The sequence below is a fragment of the Macaca thibetana genome, chromosome 1 (assembly GCF_024542745.1).
Source record: "Macaca thibetana thibetana isolate TM-01 chromosome 1, ASM2454274v1, whole genome shotgun sequence".
Lineage (NCBI taxonomy): Eukaryota > Metazoa > Chordata > Mammalia > Primates > Cercopithecidae > Macaca > Macaca thibetana.
The window spans coordinates 12,214,121-12,233,934 of record NC_065578.1 but is presented as its reverse complement, the minus strand read 5'-3'; the positions used below and the strand labels follow the sequence as shown (position 1 = coordinate 12,233,934).

The 19,814-nt window shown below is 51.9% G+C and overlaps 2 protein-coding genes across 2 annotated transcripts in view; both read left to right on the top strand.

The window, feature by feature from the left end:
• The window catches only part of DHRS3 (dehydrogenase/reductase 3), a 1,035,619-nt gene that overhangs the window by 568,491 nt on the left and 447,314 nt on the right, over window positions 1-19,814 (top strand). The gene's annotated exons all lie outside the window — the stretch shown is intronic.
• LRRC38 (leucine rich repeat containing 38) overlaps window positions 5,947-19,814 on the top strand; it is a 43,390-nt gene continuing 29,522 nt past the window's right edge. Inside the window, exon 1 of the mRNA XM_050788861.1 lies at window positions 5,947-7,006. Coding sequence (XP_050644818.1) covers window positions 6,376-7,006 — 631 coding nt within the window. The 5' untranslated portion in view covers window positions 5,947-6,375. The remainder of the gene's footprint in view (window positions 7,007-19,814) is intronic.

Below are 19,814 nucleotides of genomic sequence, written 5' to 3'. Positions count from 1 at the left end.
GAGGTGGGAGGATCTCTTGAGCCTGGGAGGTTGGGACTGCAGTGAGCCATGACTGCCCCACTGCACTTCAGTCTGGGCGATAGAGTAAGAACCTATCTAAATAAATAAATAAATACATAAATAAATAAAAAGAAAAGAAAAGATAAAAAGATTGGCCCTTATAAATGTTCCATTTTAGTGGTGGAAGGTAGTGTGAATAAGTAATCAAACCAGCAAGCTGGGTAATGCCAGGGAGTAATAAACATGTTGAAGCCAGGAAAAGAAGGGAAGCAACTTACGGAGACAAGGGAGAGTGACTGGAGAAAGATAGGAGTGAATGCCAGTTTGGGGAGGTGACATTTGGGCTGAGAACGCCCAAATGACCAAATGGCACCAACCATGCCAGGAGCTGGGAAGGAAGCACTGCCAGTGGAGGGCACAGCAAAGGGCAAAGGTCTGGTGGTGGAAACAAACATGAGGAATTAGGTGTATGAAAAGCCTAGAGTGTGGTGAACCAAGAGAAGAGGGGTCCCAAATCAGGGGGTTAGGGGAAGGAACATGGAGCCAGGTCACGCAGGATCTGGTGGGCTCTTGTTCCAAGTTCCTTTAGTGTATCAGTTAGCTATTGCCGTGTAACAAATTACCCCTTTTTAGCAGTTTCATACAAAACACATTTCAAAGCTCACTGTTTTAGGAGTCTGGGCAGGCTTTCTCTGGGTCCTCTCCTTCAGGGAGTGTCACAGGTTGCAGTCGAGGTATAGGCTGGGCTGTAGTCTGTCTGGGTTCAACTGGGGAAGGCCCCACTTCAAGCTCCCGTGGTTGTTGGCAGGATTCAGCTTCTCAGGGGGCTGTCGATCTGAGCACCCCCAACCCTGTTCCTCACCATGAGGGTCTCTCCAACAGAATAGCCTTCCTCATCAAATTGTGCAGGAGACAAATTGTTCAGGGAGATCACATAGTCTGCCGGCAAGACAGAACCTGAACACAGAACTGAGCTGCATTGCCTCTGCCATAGTCTATTTGTTAGAAGCAAGTCATAGGTCCTATCTCCACTCAAGGAATAGCTGGCGGTGGGGATCATTGGGGGTCATCTTAGAAGGCTGCCTGCCACTCACAGGAAGTCACTGGAGGTGTCTAAGAAGGGAGGTGACTTGATCTGATGTGTATTTTCAAAGGGTCACTTTGGCTTCCTTAAATATTGTGTGGGTGGGGGATGGGCGAGAGTGGGAGCCAGCTGGCCAGCCAGGGGCTGCTGTAAAAGATGATGCCAGTTTGGGCTCAGGAGGTAGTGGTGGAGATGCAGAGAAGCAGAGCCAAAGGGGGTTTGCCAGTGGATCCAGAGAGGGTCACGTAACGAGGAACTGGGGATGACTCCCCGGCTTCCCAGGGCTTGCAACTCCTACCTATGGGAGGATGGCACTTTGGATTCTTGTTTTTCTCCTCCTGGGACGGGGCAAAACTCTCTCCACCCTTCTTCAACCCTACTCAAGGTCACACATTTTCTGGATGGCTGGCCAGCATTAGGAGCCCCGGTTGTGAGCAGAGAACAGATGTCTCCTTGTGCCAGGCTGAGGGACTGACCCTGTGTCCTCCGTCTCATTAGCCTGCCCATGCTCAGACCAACCAAGCCAGCAGGCCAGAAGGAGGGAAGCCGCTCCCCTATAACTGTGATCACAGAGTCAGCCAGAGCTGGAGAGGGCTCGGGGGTGTAGGGGTGTGTGTCTGTCTCAAATGGGCTACACTTGGAGCAGAGAGTGGTTCAGGGCAGGGAGAGTTACTACAACTGACCCTAAAATGTTAGGGCATCACTAGTTAGTATATTCCAGAGAAATAAACACGTAAGTTCTTTATCTGAAGAATATCCGTCTACATGAAACCTTTATTTGCTCCATGTGGATAAATAGATCATCATGCAGTTACCATTTATTGTGTTTCCACTACGTGTCAGTTTCACTGCTAAGCCCTTGACAGACACCTCATTTCATCCTCATGACAACCCAGTGAAGTAGACATTAGTATTATCCCATTTCCTAGATGGGAAAACTGAGGCTTAGAAAAGTTAAGTAACTTGCCCAAGATCTGTCTAATTTCAAACCCATGTACCCAACGGCTACCACCATCCTGGCTCCCATTTATGCTGGTGGAAGATTCATTTCCTGCTGCCAGAGGCGAAACTAGAGGCGGGAGTTTTTCTTCTAAAACGTGGGTCCAGGCTTGCTCCAGAGAGTAAACTGCGTTGAGAGAAGCGCTCAGTTTTGAGCAGTGCAGGCAGCAGGTGGTGCCCCCTAGCGGTGGTAGCTAAAAAGGGCAGCGGCCGTACGACGGGAACACGGAGTTGGAGTTGCTTGGGTTCAGTCAGTTAACGGGCTGGTGACAAAGACACAGCTGTGTCCGTGGAGCAGGGAGCTGTTCCGTCGAGGCAGGCTGCCCCAAGTCAAGGGCTAGAGCGTGTCTCCTTTCCTGGGGCCCATGGGATGTCCTCACGCTCCCTGGCCAGGTCAGCCAGGTGCTGCTCAGAGGTGAAACATGCCAGTAACGCAAATGACATCACCAAACACCAGCCATACTCTCATCATTCAAACCTGGTATTTGCACTTCAACTTCTACACATAAAATACTGGCAGCATCTTGTTTATAACTCGAGGCATAGGATTTTGGCTAATATAAATGTCAGTCTGGTGACCAAAGGGGGATATTCTTATTATTGAATTTTTCTTGCTTATAGCAACCGGGCATCGTAGGGTGGGGTTTCCTGGGTACCGCCTTGCACATAGCTTCCCAAGGCCCAGCCTCATGGGGAATTGGACAAGGATGGAGACTGAGACATGACGTGCTCTGTAGCTCAGAGAACACAGAGAGGAGTGAGGATTCCGCTGGGGGTGGGGGTTGGGGAAGGCATGACATCAGGTTTTTAAATCATGGGGATACCTTGGGTATTTGCCACACTCCTGCTTTGAGCCTGTTGAATAGGAATTACAAGGTGTGCTGACTCTGAGAATACATACGGAAACAGAGCTGACAAGCGGAATCTCCCAAGGTTCCTCTCTGTTACCTGCAATGTTTGTTACCTGCAGTGTTGGCTGTCAAGGATAAGAGACTCCCTTCCTGGGGAGGGGGTGAGTGGGTGAATTGGTGAGTGGCGCAGGTGAGGACTCAGAATGCCTGTGTTCTATTTCCAGCACCTGTCACTGACTCATATTGTGACCTTGCTGAGGTCATGGCTCTGTTTTATTTGTCGGGAGAAAAAATTAGAGGTGGCGAAGCTTGCATTTCCCCCAAGGGATGAGAGCTCTGGAATCTGAGATACCTCCCTGCTCCCCACAAAGCCCAACCATGTCTAGTTCTGCTGATATTAATGAAAAGAATGCTTACATTTGGATCCAAGGAACTTTGGGGGACACTCGTGGAAACAAGTCATTCCTGCCATGGCAAGATTTGTGGCCACTTTTATCTGCAATATTTCTCCAGAGACCTTTCAAATCATGTTCCCATACAAATACTTCTCCATGTGGCCGTCACGTTGTCTGTGGAAATGAAGAAGAAAGGTATTTTTTCCTTAGTTTCAGGATGAGGAAATCAAGGCTAGGAGTGGTATTTCTCAACAGGTTTGTTACCGAGAGCCCCTCTTAATATTTTACTACCATGCATTCCCCTGTTTTGCAAGCCGTTGTCAACTAAATACTTGCATTTATTAAGTAGAAACTCATCTTTGTTTTTCTTTTTTTTTTTTTTTTTTTGAGACGGAGTCTCGCTCTGTTGCCCAGGCTGGAGTGCAGTGGCCGGATCTCAGCTCACTGCAAGCTCCGCCTCCCGGGTTCACGCCATTCTCCTGCCTCAGCCTCCCGAGTAGCTGGGACTACAGGCGCCCACCACCTCGCCCGGCTAGTTTTTTTTTTGTATTTTTTAGTAGACACGGGGTTTCACCGTGTTAGCCAGGATGGTCTCGATCTCCTGACCTTGTGATCCGCCCGTCTCGGCCTCCCAAAGTGCTGGGATTACAGGCTTGAGCCACCGCGCCCGGCCATCTTTGTTTTTCTTAAAGTCACCTATGAATGCCAGTTCTGCACAAAAGGACTAGCGCTACCATTAAGTTCACTGCCAAGAATTGCAGAATTTAATGCGGGAGATCTCCTCAAAGATAAAGGCCTAATTTTCACCAGACTTTTTTAAATTTGGAAAAGACCTCCTCTTCATAGTATCTGGGGACCCGGGCTGAGAAGTCCCCAGAGAGATCAAGTGGCTTGTGAAAGATTCTGGGGCCAGGGCAGACCCAGGGTCTTGATTCATACAGGCCAGTGCTCCAGCCAACCAGACCACTTGGCAGAGAGGGCTCGTGCACACACTCAGACATACAGATACACGGCATGCACATGCAAGATGGCAGCCCAGCCAAATGCGGGTGTCATGAAACAATGATGCTAAGGGCTCAAACCAGTAATAGGTTCCCCTCAGTACAGGAGGGAGCAGCCAAAGCCAAGCCTGAGATTGGCAGAGTGCAACAGTTCGGTTCAGGCTGCTTTTGCAGAGTTGCAAGGGTGGGAGATGTGTTTATTCTGCCACCTGCCTGCACTTTGTGTGACTCTTCTGTAATTTATGCATCATTTATGTAGGCAGAAGCATTTTCATCCACTCTGGGAGCATTCAGACCACTCCCCCGGGCACCTGCCTCTTTAAGAGCATGAGACCGGGGTGGGGAAGCTGAGCCCTTGAAGCTGGGGATGGCAACCGCAAATTGCACACCCTGGGAGAGTGGAGACAGAGATGGAGAACTCAGGGAGGTCTGGCTTAGTGGCCTGGAATGTAAGTAGGGGAAGAGCTGCAGGACTCCAGGTGCCTCAAAGCTTCCCCCTGGGTCTCCCCCGCCTCTTCCCCAGGGCTTCTGCAAATATGCTCATCTGTTGAGCCCTTGGCTCCATCCCAGTGGATCAGTGCTTTCATCCCATGGCTCAGAGGCATCAAGTCGGCCTGTACCTTTGGAAGAAGGCCGAGGGCTTAGCTTTATGGCTTCAGAATCCGAGGCTCCACCAATCCCCAGCACGGCCAGGGGCCAGGGCAGGGTCTCCGGGGGCCGCTGCCCAACAGCTGTTCCCTGGGTTATTTTGGTCTAGTGGGAGTCTGTCAATTCCAGGCCATTTGGACCAAAATAGCCAACAGCAGGACAATCTCTTGATAGCTCTGTGGGGACCCCTCCCCATACAGAAGTTTCTAGAATGAGAAGGAAAGGAGTTTGGCATGGGGGTGGTGAAGAGGGAATTTTCCTGCCGGTGTCGGAGGCTGATATCAGCAGTTCTTCACTGTCCTTTCATCTCAGCCTTGGCACATTCCCGACTGCCTCCCTAGGCTATCCAAGGTGGGGTTTTGAGGGGGAGAGAGGCGAAGATAATTTTTGAACTTTGTTATTGACTTCTTGGTCCTCCCTCAAAGCTGGTGAGATATATACTACCCTTTCCCATTTCACAAATGGAGCTGCCAGGTTCGGAGAGGCAGAGGCACTGGTCTGAGGCCACACAGCTTGAAAGCCAGACCTGGTGACTCCAGGCCTCAGAGCCTCAGCGGCTGGACCTGTCAGACCCGCAGCTGATCCTTGCGTGGATGCCAGTTCCATCCAGAAGTTCGGGGCCAGCATGAAAGTGCTGACTGGCCCTGGCCTTCCTTTAGGCCACAGCGGGGGCCTTGGCAACCACCTGTCTCACTCACCCTCCGGCCTAAGATGGTTCAAGTGCAGGTGGGGGAGGGAAAAGGGAAGACCAGCCACTATCTCTCTCCTTGGAACCCCGCCCAAATTCAGACCAGCAGCCCCTGGCGCGGCACCCGAGAGACTGCGGGGATTGCCCCCGGAGCAGAGTCAGAGTGACCCAGGTCCCACTCCCTTCAGCGACATGGGGTGGCGTGCAGGGAGCGTGATTTGGCACCAGGCGGGCGCGAGGGGGCGGGGCGCACGCCCGGGACACGCCTTAAGGAAACCGCTCCTGGGCTTGGTAACTGAACTTAGACGTCAAGTGCAGCGCGGCGTCTTACTTCCCGATCTCGGAAATCAGCTGCCAGGGTGGGACTGCGTTTTGGCGACGGCCACTCGGCCCCCCCTACCGCTCCTGCCTCTCCCAAGGGATTTTTCTAGCGGGTTAATTTCCTGTCCGGGGAAATCCTTTGGTGAGTCCCTCGCCCCTCCCTCCCCCGCTCCCCTCTCCGTCCCTACTGTCCGGGCTCCCCCAGTCCTTCTGCGCCGCGCTCCATAGCCCTCGCGCGCCCGGGCGCACGCCCTCCCCGCCCGGGCCGCCCTCCGGCTCCCGGCGCCCGGCAGCCAGTGCCTCACCGTGCCGCCTCGCGCCGCCCCGCGCCAGGACTCGCTCCGAGAGCCGCCTCGGTGTCGCCGCGGCCGGCGCGGGCCCCGCGGCCATGCGCCCCCGCGCCCCAGCCTGCGCCGCCGCGGCGCTCCGGCTCTGCAGCCTCCTGCTGCTGCTCGCGCCCGGGCACGCGTGCCCCGCGGGCTGCGCCTGCACCGACCCGCACACCGTGGACTGCAGCGACCGCGGGCTGCCCAGCGTGCCCGACCCCTTTCCCCTGGACGTGCGCAAGCTGCTGGTGGCCGGCAACCGCATCCAGCAGATCCCCGAGGACTTCTTCATCTTCTACGGCGACCTGGTCTACCTGGACTTCAGGAACAACTCGCTGCGCTCGCTGGAGGAGGGCACGTTCAGCGGCTCGGCCAAGCTCGTATTCCTCGACCTCAGCTACAACAACCTGACCCAGCTGGGCGCCGGCGCCTTCCGCTCGGCCGGGAGGCTGGTGAAGCTTAGTCTGGCTAACAACAACCTGGCGGGCGTGCACGAGGCCGCCTTCGAGACCCTGGAGTCGCTGCAGGTGCTGGAGCTCAACGACAACAACCTGCGCAGCCTCAGCGTGGCTGCCCTGGCCGCGCTGCCCGCGCTGCGCTCCCTGCGTCTGGACGGGAACCCCTGGCTCTGCGACTGTGACTTCGCCCACCTCTTCTCCTGGATCCAGGAAAACGCATCCAAACTGCCCAAAGGTGAGCCGGGCCGGCTGGGCTGGGGGAGGGAGGGGGCCAGGGAGAGGCCCCCCAGACCCCAGTCTGGGTGCGAGGAGCCTTGGGTTGAGTTTGGAAGAGGAGGCTTGGGGGATCCTGAACTTTTCCTGGGTCTCCGCTGAGGAAGTGGGTGGAGAGGAACACATCTGGAATTCTTTGGAGTTTCTGAACCCCGGGGCTGGACTTCTTCCCCTGTTTCTCCAGTAACTCACTTTCCCAAGTTAGGGACCTTCCCGTTCTCGGGATGCCCCGGATCATCTCCCTGGGCTTTGGGTCCTAGGACTGGTGGGTGTGGATTACTTGTAGGTCTCTGGTAAGCAGAACGCAGCCTACTGTATGGGAAAAGGCCCTATTCTCAGTACCGTGCACGGGGAGTCAGCCAGTTCCATGGGCTTTCCAGCAGCCTCCCGAGCCTAACCTGGCCTCTCAGCTTCTCAGCTCCAGTTTGCTCTTCTGTCTAATATGGGTGAGGAAGATTTCTGATGAGGAATAATGGCAGCCCATTAAAAGCCAATGATGCAGTAATGATTTGTAGTTCTCTGTGGCTTTTCAGCCAGATGTGAAAAAGCTGAACCAAAATGTAGTGGGCTGGTGCCCCCTTTGCTTTCCTGGTGCACCCTTCCAATGGCAGCATGGGCATACATACCCGCTTGGGAGACGGGAACACCAGGACAGAGGGAGTTAAGGGGCCCCATTAAGGCCCACAGGAAGGGAGCAGGGGTGGAGCTGAGAAGGAGGGGACCCCAGCATCCACAGGGATGAGTACCCAGAGTGAGGTGGCAGGTGGGTGTCCTTCCCCCAAGTGGATTCCAGCCTTCCACTTGTGACCCCGTGAGCACCAGTGCCCACAGTGACCTCTCAGAGCTGAACTCTGTCTCCCACCTTGCTCCCAAGATTTCAGCAGAATTGGAACCGCAGCTGCAAGGCACACATCATCAAAGGTGACATACATGCAGATTTAGCTTCAGAATATCTTTTTTTCCCCCATTTATGGAGAAATCGAGGATGCTGTTCATCTGTGTGCTGAGCTCCTGCATTCATATCTTCATTCCCAACTGTCATCAAACACACCCCACGCTTCGGGGCGCTCACTACTCAGCAAAGGCAGGCCCCTGAGCCAGCACTTTCAGCCCAGGCTGGCTGAAATTCCGAAAACGATCTGGCCTGCAGGGTGCAGAGTCCCCACCTTTAAACTGTGTCCTCATCCACTTGTCTGGCTCCCCAGACCCTCCCTACCAGTAGACTCGGTCCTGGAGACAGGAGTGACCGGATGAAGAGCTCACGGTGGCATGGGGTGCACCTCAGTCCTGCTTGCTTCCGCCTTTCGTTTTCAGTGGGGTTGGCACCATTCACCCCTGTTGTGGGTTGGGTTGGTTTATTGGCTCCAGTTGTCTTCCAAGTGAAGGCAAGGTGTTATGAAGTCGGGAGCTGTGGGTTTGTCTCAGTTCTGCCGTGGTGGCTGTGACCTTGAACGGGCCACTTGTCCCATCTGGGCCTCAGTTTCCTCATCTCTAGAATACTTGAGTTGACCTCTAAGATCTCTAGAGAGCCCTGGATTTGGAGTCTGAAGACATGGGTTTAAGTCCTGGCCTAAAATCTGGGGGACTCTGGGTGGGTCACTCCAGTTTTTTTTTTTTTTTTTTTTTAGACAGAGTCTCGGTCTGTCACTCAGGTTAGAGTGCAGTGGCACGATCTCGGCTCACTGCAAGCTCTGCCTCCCGGATTCGAGCCATTCTCCTGCCTTAGCCTCCTGAGTAGCTGGGACTACAGGCACCCGCCACCATGCCCAACTAATTTTTTGTATTTTCAGTAGAGATGGGGTTTCACTATGTTAGCCAGATGGTCTGGATCTCCTGACCTTGTGATCCACCCACCTCGGCCTCCCAAAGTGCTCCGATTACAGACGTGAGCCACTGCGCCCGGCCGGGTCACTCCACTTTTTTAAGCTTCACCTTCCCTTTGAGTGAAATCAGGATATGGGTAATGCTGTGTAGTCCATCCGACCCAGTGGTTGTCGGGATCCAAACAAGGTGATGTGGGTGAGAGTAACAAGAGCAATCGAAGCAAAATGTTCGTCCTCCTGCTCTCTGTGATGTGGGGAAGAAACTGGACTAAGATGGGAAAGACTGGAGGAAGGATGGACAGGTTCAGAGCAAGGAGCCGTGTCCAGGGCCCTGGGAACAGGGGTTGGGGGTGTGGCTTTGTCTCAGCCAGTAGGGAGAGGATGGACGCAGCTCCAGGGTACCTCGCAGGGTGCAGTGCCACGAGCAGCTCTGATCTCACTGCCACTGTCCATGCTGTGTGGCCCGAGAGTGTCTCCTAAACTGTGAGCCAGATGCAGGGTGGGTGGTGGAGGTCCCAGCACATACCTTGAAGTGAGACCCACATTCAGGTTTGGACTCAGGTTTATAATCCTAGGCAAGTCCCTGACCTCTCCAAGCCTCAGTTTCTCTGCATCTGGATTCAGAATGTGGTAACGGTGTCCTCTGCCGTGCTTGCTGTGAGATTTAAATGAGATCATCTCTGTAAAGGACACTGTCTTGCTTAGTGTGCTATAGGTGCTCAATAGGTGTTCATCGCCCCCTCCCACCTCCTCCTGCATTTGTGCTTTTTCTACTTTTCACAGAGACAGCTCAGAGCCCAGACCGGCGCCAAGCTGCTTACCTTCAAATCCTGCCTCTACTTCTTACTGATTGTGTGATCTTTTTGTACCCGTTTCCTCACATGTAAAATGGGGCTGATACAGTACTCACCTTCTAGGCTTGTTAGGAGGGTTAAAAGGGCATTATTTATAAAGGACCGAGAACAGTGCTTGGCTTACAGTGTGTACTATATCAGTGTTTTAATTGGCGCTGTTGTTATTATCCTGTTTTGACTAAAGAAGTGATGTAGTTTGCCTTAGATCACACAGAGAGTTAAACCCAGAGCTGGGGGTGCACCAGGATCTCCTGGCTCAAAGCACCGCCTCCCTGAGGACCACCCACTTCCTGCCAGAGAAAACCAGGCTCCATTAGGGTACAAGTTCCGGGGCTTTCTAGGCAGGCCTTCTGCCTCTTCCAGGGGAGGAAATTGAAGGAAGGAGCAAAGAGGAGCCTGCCCTTGCTTTCCCTTGCCTCCCTGCCCCCTTGTCCCCCAGATAAACAAGACAGAGCCCAGAGCGTTCTCCCTGTGACCTTGTCTAGCTGTGACAGTTGCAGACATTGTACTGTCTGCCAGGTGAGCCTCCCCCTGTGGCCACAGGGCTGACGGGGAGCACTCAGCCCCAGAGCATGCAGCAGAGGGGAGGAAGAAAAGGCTGTCAAGGCCCAGTGGTACCCTCCGTCCAGGCCCTTCCATGGTCCGGGGGCTGGGGGAATCTGAGTCTGAGGACTGAGGAGGAACTGCCTTGCTGGTGGGAGGAGGGCCAACGGATGCCAGAATACCCAGCAGCCAATCAGCAAAAACCAAAACACAACAATGCAACAAACCAAAACACCCAAGATGCCCAATTAATGTTGAATTTCAGATAAATGACAAATAATATTTTAGTATAAGTAGGTCCCATGTAATATTTGGGACGTATCCAAAACGTTATTTATTGTTTTTCTGAAATTTAACATGAACTGGGGATCCTGCATTTCATCTGGCAACCCTACCACCCTATCTTATGGGTACAAGCCGCCTTGTAGTTTACAAGTGCTGTCTCTTTTAATACAACAGCAGTGCCTAGCAGGTACCTTTACCTACAGCTCACCCAACAGGAAACCAAAAGAGGTACAAAGAAGTGAAGAGGTTTGCACAGGTTACACAGTGGCTGAGGTGAGCTTGAATTCAAGAGTGTTGAACCCACACCCAATTCTTTCTGATACGCATGGAAAACGAGAATGAGGCCAGGCGCAGTGGCTCATGCCTGTAATCCCAACACTTTGGGAGGCCTAGGCGGGCAGACCACTTGAGGTCAGGAGTTTGAAACCAGCCTGGTCTACATGATGAGGCCCCCGTCTCTACTAAAAAAATACAAAAAAAGTTAGCTGGGAATGGTGGTGGGCACATATAATCCCAGCTACTCGGGAGGCTGAGGCAGGAGAATTGCTTGAACCTGGGAGGTGGAGGTTGCAGTGAGTGAGCCAAGATTGTGCCACTGCACTCCAGCCTGGGTGGCAGAGTGAGACTCTGTCTCAAAAAAAAAAAAAAAAAAAAAAAAAAGAGGGAAAATGAGAGTATCCCCAGCACGCCCCGCCCCCGACATCACTGATCCATTTGGATGACAGTGGCCTAGTCTGGTGGTTCTCCTGTGAGACAGTGGGGTGGGTTCCAGGCAGTTTAGGACAGTGTATCGCCAAAAGGACAGTGATGATCTCTTTTTTTTTTTTTTTTTGAGATAGAGTTTTACTGTTGTTGCCCAGGCTGGAGTGCAGTGGTGTAATCTCGGCTCACTGCAACCTCCGCCTCCCAGGTTCCAGCGATTCTCCTGCCTCAGCCTCCCGAGTAGCTGGGATTACAGGCATGCGTCACCACACCCGGCTAATTTTGTATTTTTAGTAGAGACGGGGTTTCACCATGTTGGTCAGGTTGGTCTCGAACTCCTGACCTCAGGTGATCGCGCCTCAGCCTCCCAAAGTGCTGGGATTACAGGCGTGAGCCACCATGCCCGGCTGATCTCTTTTTAAGTATTAGAAAGGGCTCCAGATCTGGAAGCCAAGGCACAGCGGGAGAGTGAGGAGGGCTCAGAGGAGAACAGGAAGCAGTGCAAGGACACTGTCTTCACCTGGCAGTGATCTTCAAAGCCTTTCACGTCGTCACATCGTCTTCTCTGCATAGCAGCCCAGCGAAGTGGGCAGGAGATAGACACAAAAGGAGCACCATGGTGTTTCTCAAAGTGTCACCTGAGAACCACCTGCATGAGAATCTCCAGGGGGCCTTGTGTGAAGTACAGATTGATTCACAGGCCCCTAGATCTATGACTGAATGAGGGCTTGGGGGTAGGGGGCTGAGGCCTGGGGATCTGCATTTTAGCAAGCTCCATACCTCCAGGGGATTCCTATGCATGAGAGAGCTGGGGCTTTTCGCTGGCTCTGTGGTGCAGTGACTCACTCACTGTGGGACTGTGTATAAGTTGCCTGTCTTCTGTGCCTTAGATTTTTCTCTTATAAACAAAGAGTGTAGGTAGGAAGACCATAAGGCTCCTTCCAAGTCTGAAGTTCTACAGTTTTAGGGAAGGGGAAATTGACCTGGTTTTAAAAGTTAGGAAGTCGAGGCCCCCAGGGGAGGTGACCTCCAAAGACCCCTCTGCTGGAGTTCAGGGGGCCGTAGTCTCTGTGCATTTGGGAGGGCAGAGCTCTTGGGTGCACTGGGGCTCTGGGCTCATGGGCCTGAAATGCTGTCACAGTGTGGAAGGACTTTACACATGCTGTCCCTAGCCCTGGTCCTGGGCCATAGGGAGAAAATGCCGCTGGGTTTGAGAAAGCGAGGCCAGTGGGCATGAGGCTTGGTAGGGGTCATTGGACTCTGGGCTTGGCTTTGGAGGGGCACAGGGCAGCTGACACAGCCCACAGCATGCCTGGGAGTGTATCACAGGAGGGGTACTTGCAGGTGTCAAGGTGGGAGGCAGCATTCACCCAGGCACCCTCTGGCACCTCCCTTTCTAGCCGCAGCCACGTGTAGCCTGAAGGTCACAGCCTACAGCACTAGGAAAGAGATTCGAGCTGATTCTCTCGCTGTATGACCTTGATGCACGGAGGTGTAGGGAGGGCAAGGCTGGGAGGAAGGATGGACTGGGGCGGAATTAAACAGAACCACATGTCATGCCTTGGGTCTGTGGTGAACCCTGGCTCCTGGGTGGAGACAGCTTCCCAGAAAAGATCCACTAAAGAGCGTCTGGAGCATCTGAGCATTCAGGGGCTTGGGTGCCCCATGGGGCAGACCCTGAAGGCACCATCCTGTCTAGGAAGGGCATCATGGCAGGCAGGTCACATCATTTAACCCCATCAGCTTACCAGGCCTGACTTGGGACTTGCTGGGGGAGCCGCTCCCCATCTCCCCGAAGCTCCACTTCTGTTTTCTGATGTCAGACCCAATGAGGGCCTGGGTTGGTCAGAGGAATGAGGAGTTCTTGTCATACTGACAGCATAAATGGTATTTCAGCCTAAGGGACAAACCCGGTGCTTGCCTGAAGGTCACGCTGGTCCTTTCTCCCGGTGACTCTATTTCTTTTTCTTCTTTGAGAAAATAAAAGCAGCTTTATGTTCCTGTTGATAAAAATAACAGGCTCCTGTTATTAAACTGGGGAAATCCCAAAAGTATCATGAAGAAAATAAAAGGTATCCAGAATCCCCTTGCTATTAGAGTTTTGCTATATTTTATTCTAGTTGTATTCTTACATATATGTATATTTAAACGATTGATATTATACTATACATTCACAAAATGATTTTTTTCTGTTACTGAATTGGGAGCATTTCCTGTCATTACAGTTGTCGGAGGATTTAACTTGAAATGGCCTTGAGAATAGGTCATTTTATAGATTTATGAATTGGACCCATCCCCTGTTGTTAGAAGTGTGGGTTTGTTTCCTTTTATTTTTTGTACGTAGGCAGTGCTGAGCTGAATATCCTTACACATAGAAAGTCTGTGGAAACCTCTGGTTATTTTATTTGGGGTAGAAACACAGGGTGAAAGTCTATGCTTTTTTTTATTTTTTTGAGACGGAGTCTCGCTCTGCTGCCCAGGCTGGAGTGCAGTGGTGCGATCTCAGCTCACTGCAACCTCCGCCTCCCGGGTTCAAGCTCTTCTACTGCCTCAGCCTCCACGGTAGCTGGGACTACAGGTGTCCACCACCACGCCCGGCTGATTTTTGTATTTTTAGTAGAGATGGGGTTTTACCATGTTGGCAAAGCTGATCTCGAGCCCCTGACTTCAGGTAATCTGCCCACTTTGGCCTCCCAAAGTGCTGGTATTACAGGCGTGAGCCACCGAGCCCAGCCAAGTCTATCCTTTTTTTTAAACCCCTGAATGCCTTAATGGTGCCAGCTGCCTGGCACCATTAGCAGAGAGTACAGGCGCAGCCACACCTTTCCCATTGTTTGTGTTTGTTTGTTTTGAGATGGAATTTCGCTGTGTCACCCAGGCTGGAGTGCAGTGGCATGATCTCAGCTCACTGCAACCTCCACCTTCAGGTTCAAGTGATTCTCCTGCCTCAGCCTCCCAAGTAGCTGGGATGACAGGCGCATGCCACCACACCCAGCTAATTTTTGTATTTTTAGTAGAGATGGAGTTTCACAGTGTTGGCCAGGTTTGTCTCAAACTCCTGTCCTCAGGTGATCCACCCACCTCGGCCTGGCAAAGTGCTGGGATTACAGGCATGAGCCACCGTGCCTGGCCCCCAACATTTTTTATTCTCATTTTTAAAAAATGTTTTTCAATTTGCTGGGCAAAGCAACAACATCTCCTTATTGCTTTAATTTGCGTTATTTGCTTACCGGTCAAGTGAACATTTTGCGTGTGTTTATACCTGAGAGCGCCGTGTTCCTGGGCAGAGGCTTACTGAGGTCTCAGTTTTCATGCAAGTAAAAGCTGTCTTGCTGTTGATGAGTCGGTACATGTCCTGTGTGCCACAGTCCACTGCATGTTTAACTTGTCTCTTAGAGTTGAGTCACTGGGGTGTCACCTTTCTCACCATTATCAGTGTCCAGGAGCCAGGTGCCAGCTCTTATGGGCACTGTGGTCTGGCTTTCTGGTGCCAAGCCAACTGCAAGCTTCACCTAAGGCAGCCTCACCGAGGGGTCTGCCTTAGTTGCTCCCTGGAGAGCTCCCACAGGGTCATCCTACTCTGGCCTCAAAAACCAGATCTTTCTGAAAATGTTCCACTCATCCAGTTACTCTATCAATGAACTCAAAGGGACCCCTTTTTGCTGAACAACATAAGACAGTGGACAGATAGCCCCAGGGGAACCCAGGAGGGGATTTGGTTTGGAGAGGACAGTATCACCAGTAGGTACAGCAGGCAAGTTCCAGCCGACTCAGTTACCCAAAGTGTTAAGCCCTTTAAGCCAAGTGGCTGTGTGGTTCCTGCTGTCCTAGCGTCTTGTGGTCTGGAACATGGTTTGCAGGGATGAGGTGCTTGCCCGGCCTTATCAACCTTCGGGTTGGTGCGGGCTGTGAAAATGCATCAGGGCCAGGCGTGGTGGCTCAAGCCTGTAATCCCAGCACTTTGGGAGGCTGAGGCGGGCGGATCACCTGAAGTCAGGAGTTCAAGACCAGCCTGGCCAAGATGGTGAAACCCCATCTCTACTAAAAATACAAAAAACTAGCCGGGCACAGTGGCACACACCTGTAATCCCAGCTACTTGGGAGGCTGAGGCAGGAGAATCGCTTGAACCTGGGAGTCGGAGGTTGCAGTGAGCCGAGATCGTGCTATTGCACTCCAGCCTGGGCGACTGAGTGAGATTCTGTCTCAAAAAACAAACAAACAAAAAAACAAAAGCATCAGGACGTCCAGCCTGCTGCTGTCAGCCGCACCCTGCGTAGGAGACTAGGAGGGTCTCAGTGGGGCTGTGGGAATGAGCGAGCCGAGGAATGCACATTCCTAAGGGTCATCCAGGGACAGGCCCAAATCACTGGCCTTTGTTTTTGTTTTCAGCAAATACCCCTCGGTGACTTCAGTCAGCAAAGCATATCCGGATTGCCTTCAGCCAAGGCAGGGCCCAGAATGCACATTCTCAGGGTTTCTTTCCGAGATTGGGTTGTTGTGATCTTGGTCAAATCCCTGGTAGCCTCCTGCTATGCAGGAGGGAGGGAGCGGCTACTCTGCCCCCATCTGCAGGAGTGGTGCTAGGAGGGGAGAGGAGTCCTGGAGAGGCGCTGTGATGTTCTTCCCTCCTCTGCTAGGCACAGCGGGCGTGGCTGATGGACAGAGTTCAGGATGCCGAGGCCACAGGTCTCAGTTTAACCCCAGCTGAATTGGACAGCTTTGCTTATCAATTCACAGAAACAGAAACCAGCGTCATCTGGAGTAAGCAAATAGGAGAGTTACCCTTAAAGACGCAGGTTTGGCCGGGAGCCCTTGGTCCTCAACAGTCAAGCCCCAGGAAGTCGTGGGAGCAGAACTGGGGCACAGGAAACACAGCACCCCCTTTCCTCACTGATATACTTGTCTCTGCTTCTCATACTGTTTTTTCTTTCTTTGTTCCTCTTTTCTCTTCTTCTTTCTTTCTTCTTTTCTTTTTTCTTTCTTCCTTTATTTCCTTTCGTTTCTTTTCCCCTCCCTCCCTCTGTCTCTTTTCTTTCTCTCTCTCCTTCTTTCTTTTCTTTCTTTTTCTTTCTTTCCCCCTTCCCCTTCCCCTCCCTCCTTCCTTCCTTTCTTCCCTCCCTCCCTCCTCTTTCTTTTTCTTTCTTTCTTTCTTTCTTTCTTTCTTTCTTTCTTTCTTTCTTTCTTTCTTTCTTTCTTTCTTTCTTTCTTTCTTTCTTTCTCTTTCCTTCCTTCCTTCCTTCCTTCCTTCCTTCCTTCCTTCCTTCCTTCCTTCCTTCCTCTTTCTCTCTTTCCTCCCTTTCCCCCTTCCTTCCTCTCCCCTCCCCCTCTCTTCTGTCTTTTGACAGAGTCTTGCACTGTTGCCCAGGCTGGAGTACAGTGGCACAATCTCGGCTCACTGTAACCTCTGCCTCTCAGGTTCAAGCGATTCTCGTGCCTCAACCTCCTGAGTAGCTGGGATTACAGGTGTGTACACTACCACACCCAGCTTTTTTTTGTATTTTTAGTAGAGACGGGGTTTTGTCACATTGGCCAGGCTGGTCTCAAACTCCTGGCCTCAAGTAAAGTATCCCCCTTAGCCTCCCAAAGTGCTGGGATTACAGGCCTGAGCCACTGTGCCCAGCCTCATGCTGTTTTCTTATTTTCTCTTTGTGTATTGATGGGCTTTCTCTGTTTTCCTATCCGTATGGCAAAGAATATGTACTGTGGTTACCATGGGTCTGGGGCAGGGCTGGGCAGCCACCCCCAGGCGTCCATGACTGTCTGTGCTTCCATTGAGCTCTCTGATGGCAGATAAGTCCCCTGATGTTCCTGGTCCTCAGTGTCCTCTGGTCAAATGTAGGTGATAGCGTCTCTCCTTTGACCTCAAATGATAGTCATATAAAGAAGCTTTTGAGCGATTTCCTCCATCACCACGTATAGAAGCTGTTATTATTTTGTCTTTGTTTAAAGCATAGAAATGTGGCCAAATAGACCAGATACGTATACAGACTTACAAAACCCACTGAACTAAGGAATTGCCTGTCAAATCCCAAACGTATGACAACCCACGCAGACAGCAGGATCTGGGAAAGCACGTCCTCCCCGCAGCTCTCGCACTTCGGAGGCTGCCAATCAAGAGTCCCCTGGCGTCCCATCTTCTCCATCCTCCCAGCTGGATATGTGGTAAATGTCAAGGTCAGGTAGTCAGGACCTCGAGGGAGCTATGGGCCATTCAAGATGAAGGGGCAGCTTCTCAAAGGCCAATAGAAACCGAACAGACAAGGACCGTGGTCCCAATCACGGCTCCAACGTTAGCTCCCGGTGGGATCTAAGAGTCACGTGCTTCTCTCGGCTTCACCCTTCTCATCTCCCAGAGAGTGGATTTTCCCAGATAAGGAGTGAAGGAGTGAGACCTCAGATGCCCCTGGGTCCGCTGGGTGAGGTTAGCAGGAGAAGCAGCCGGTTGGAGTCAGCAGAGAATATAGGTATATAAACAATTCAGAGAGGGCTGGGTGCGGTGGGATCACGCCTGTAATCCCAGCACTTTGGGAGGCCGAGGGGGGCAGATCACCTGAGGTCAGGAGATTGAGACCAGCCTGGCTAACACGGTGAAACCCCATCTCTACTAAGAATACAAAAAAAAAAAAAAAAAAAAAAAAAAATAGCCAGGCATGGTGGCAGACGTCTGTAGTCCCAGCTACTCGGGAGACTGAGGCAGGAGAATGGTGTGAACCCAGGAGGCGGAGCTTGCAGTGAGCTGAGATCACGCCAGTGCACTCCAGCCTGGGCGACAAAGCGAGACTGTCTCAAAAACAAACAAACAAACAAACAAACAAACACTTTGAATGCTGGCTGAACTCCAAAACGTGTTCCTCCCACTGGCCACCAGTGGTAGGTGACCAAAAAGGCCCCTGTTCGTTCTGATGTAAGCTGAGCTGGGGCCTCTCGTGCCAGCCTCCTGCAGGGCACAGGATGAAAGAGTCTGAGGCTCCCAGCAAAGGTCCCCTGGGTGGGTTCCTGTGGCAATGTCCCACCACCCCAGGACATCTCTTTCAAATCAGGAGGTGCAAGAGTATGTTCCGGTCTTCATATGAAAAAATACCTTCCTCTGTGCGTTATTGGAAAGAATAGCATTGCTTTTTCATAAGACCCCAATGAGATGATGTGTGCTTTTAGATGTTACCATCATAAGTGATCATCTACATCAGAAGTGAAAGTTGAGGTGGTCGCCTGGAGGGGACAGAGGGCTTAGAGCCGAGGGTCAGGACATCCTTGTTGACTTGACAGGTCACCTAACTTCCCTGGGTGTTTGTTCCCTTGCCTGTCATCCTGAGGGTTGTCAAGAGGATCGAGGAAACACAGATGTGAAAAATCTTTAGAAGAGAATGGAGGAGCGCTTGCAAATGAGGAGGGCTCGTGTTAGCCCAGTAAAATGACAGTGGTTTATAGACCGTTCCTCATCTCCCCTTCCAAGTCACATGGCAAGCCACAGAATAACAACAGGGCAGCCAGACAAGGAGAGAGGGTGATGGTCCAGGCCACAAGAACTGCTTGCTGATGGGAAACCCCGGCTCCAGCGTTCATTTGTGTGTGCACGAGTCAGAGGGAGGAGGCGGTGAGGGGGTGAGGAACCCTCTTGGCCAGTGCCTCTTGCCTTCTTGGCCAGGGAGCAGCAAGGCTGGGGAAGCAAGCGGGGGCAGGTATGGGAGCCCCGAGGTCAGGGGAAAGAAGTAAGTTCCCTAGAAAACTGACCAGAGGGATAGATAGACAGCCTAGTGTCAATAGTGATTTTCTCTGGGTGAAAAGGTGGTTTTATTTTATTTTATTTTTTAAAATAATTAATAGACTTTGGCTGGGTACGGTGGCTCACACCTGTAACCCCAGCACTTTGGGAGGCTGAGGTGGGCAGATCACCTGAGGTCAGGAGATCGAGAGCAGCCTGGCTAACATGGTGAAACCCCATCTCTACTAAAAATACAAAAAAAAAAAAAAAAAAAAAAAAAAAAAAATTAGCTGGGCGTGGTAGCATGCACCTGTAGTTCCAGCTGCTGGGGAGGCTGAGGTGGCAGAATGGCGTGAACCCGGGAGGTGGAGCTTGCAGTGAGCTGAGATTGCGCCACTGCACTCCAGCCTGGGTAACAGAGCAAGATTCTGTCTCAAAATACATAAATAAATAAATAAATAAATAAACAAATAAATAAATAAGCCCGGCGTGGTGGTGGGTGCCTGTAGTCCCAGCTACTCGGGAGGCTGAGGCAGAAGAATAGCGTGAACCCGGGAGGTGGAGCTTGCAGTGAGCTGAGATCGCGCCACTGCATTCCAGCCTGGGTGACAGAGCTAGACTCCGTCTCAAAAAACAAACAAACAAACACAAAAATGAGCCGGGCATGGTGGCGCACACCTGTAATCCCAGCTGCTAGGGAGGCTGAGGCAGGACAATTGCTTGAACCCAGGAATTGGAAGTTGCAGTGAGCCAAGATCGCGCCACTGCACTCCAGACTGGGAAATAGAGTGAGACTCCATCTCAAAACAAACAAACAAAAAACCCCCCAAAAAACAAAAAAACCCAAAAATTATCTGGGC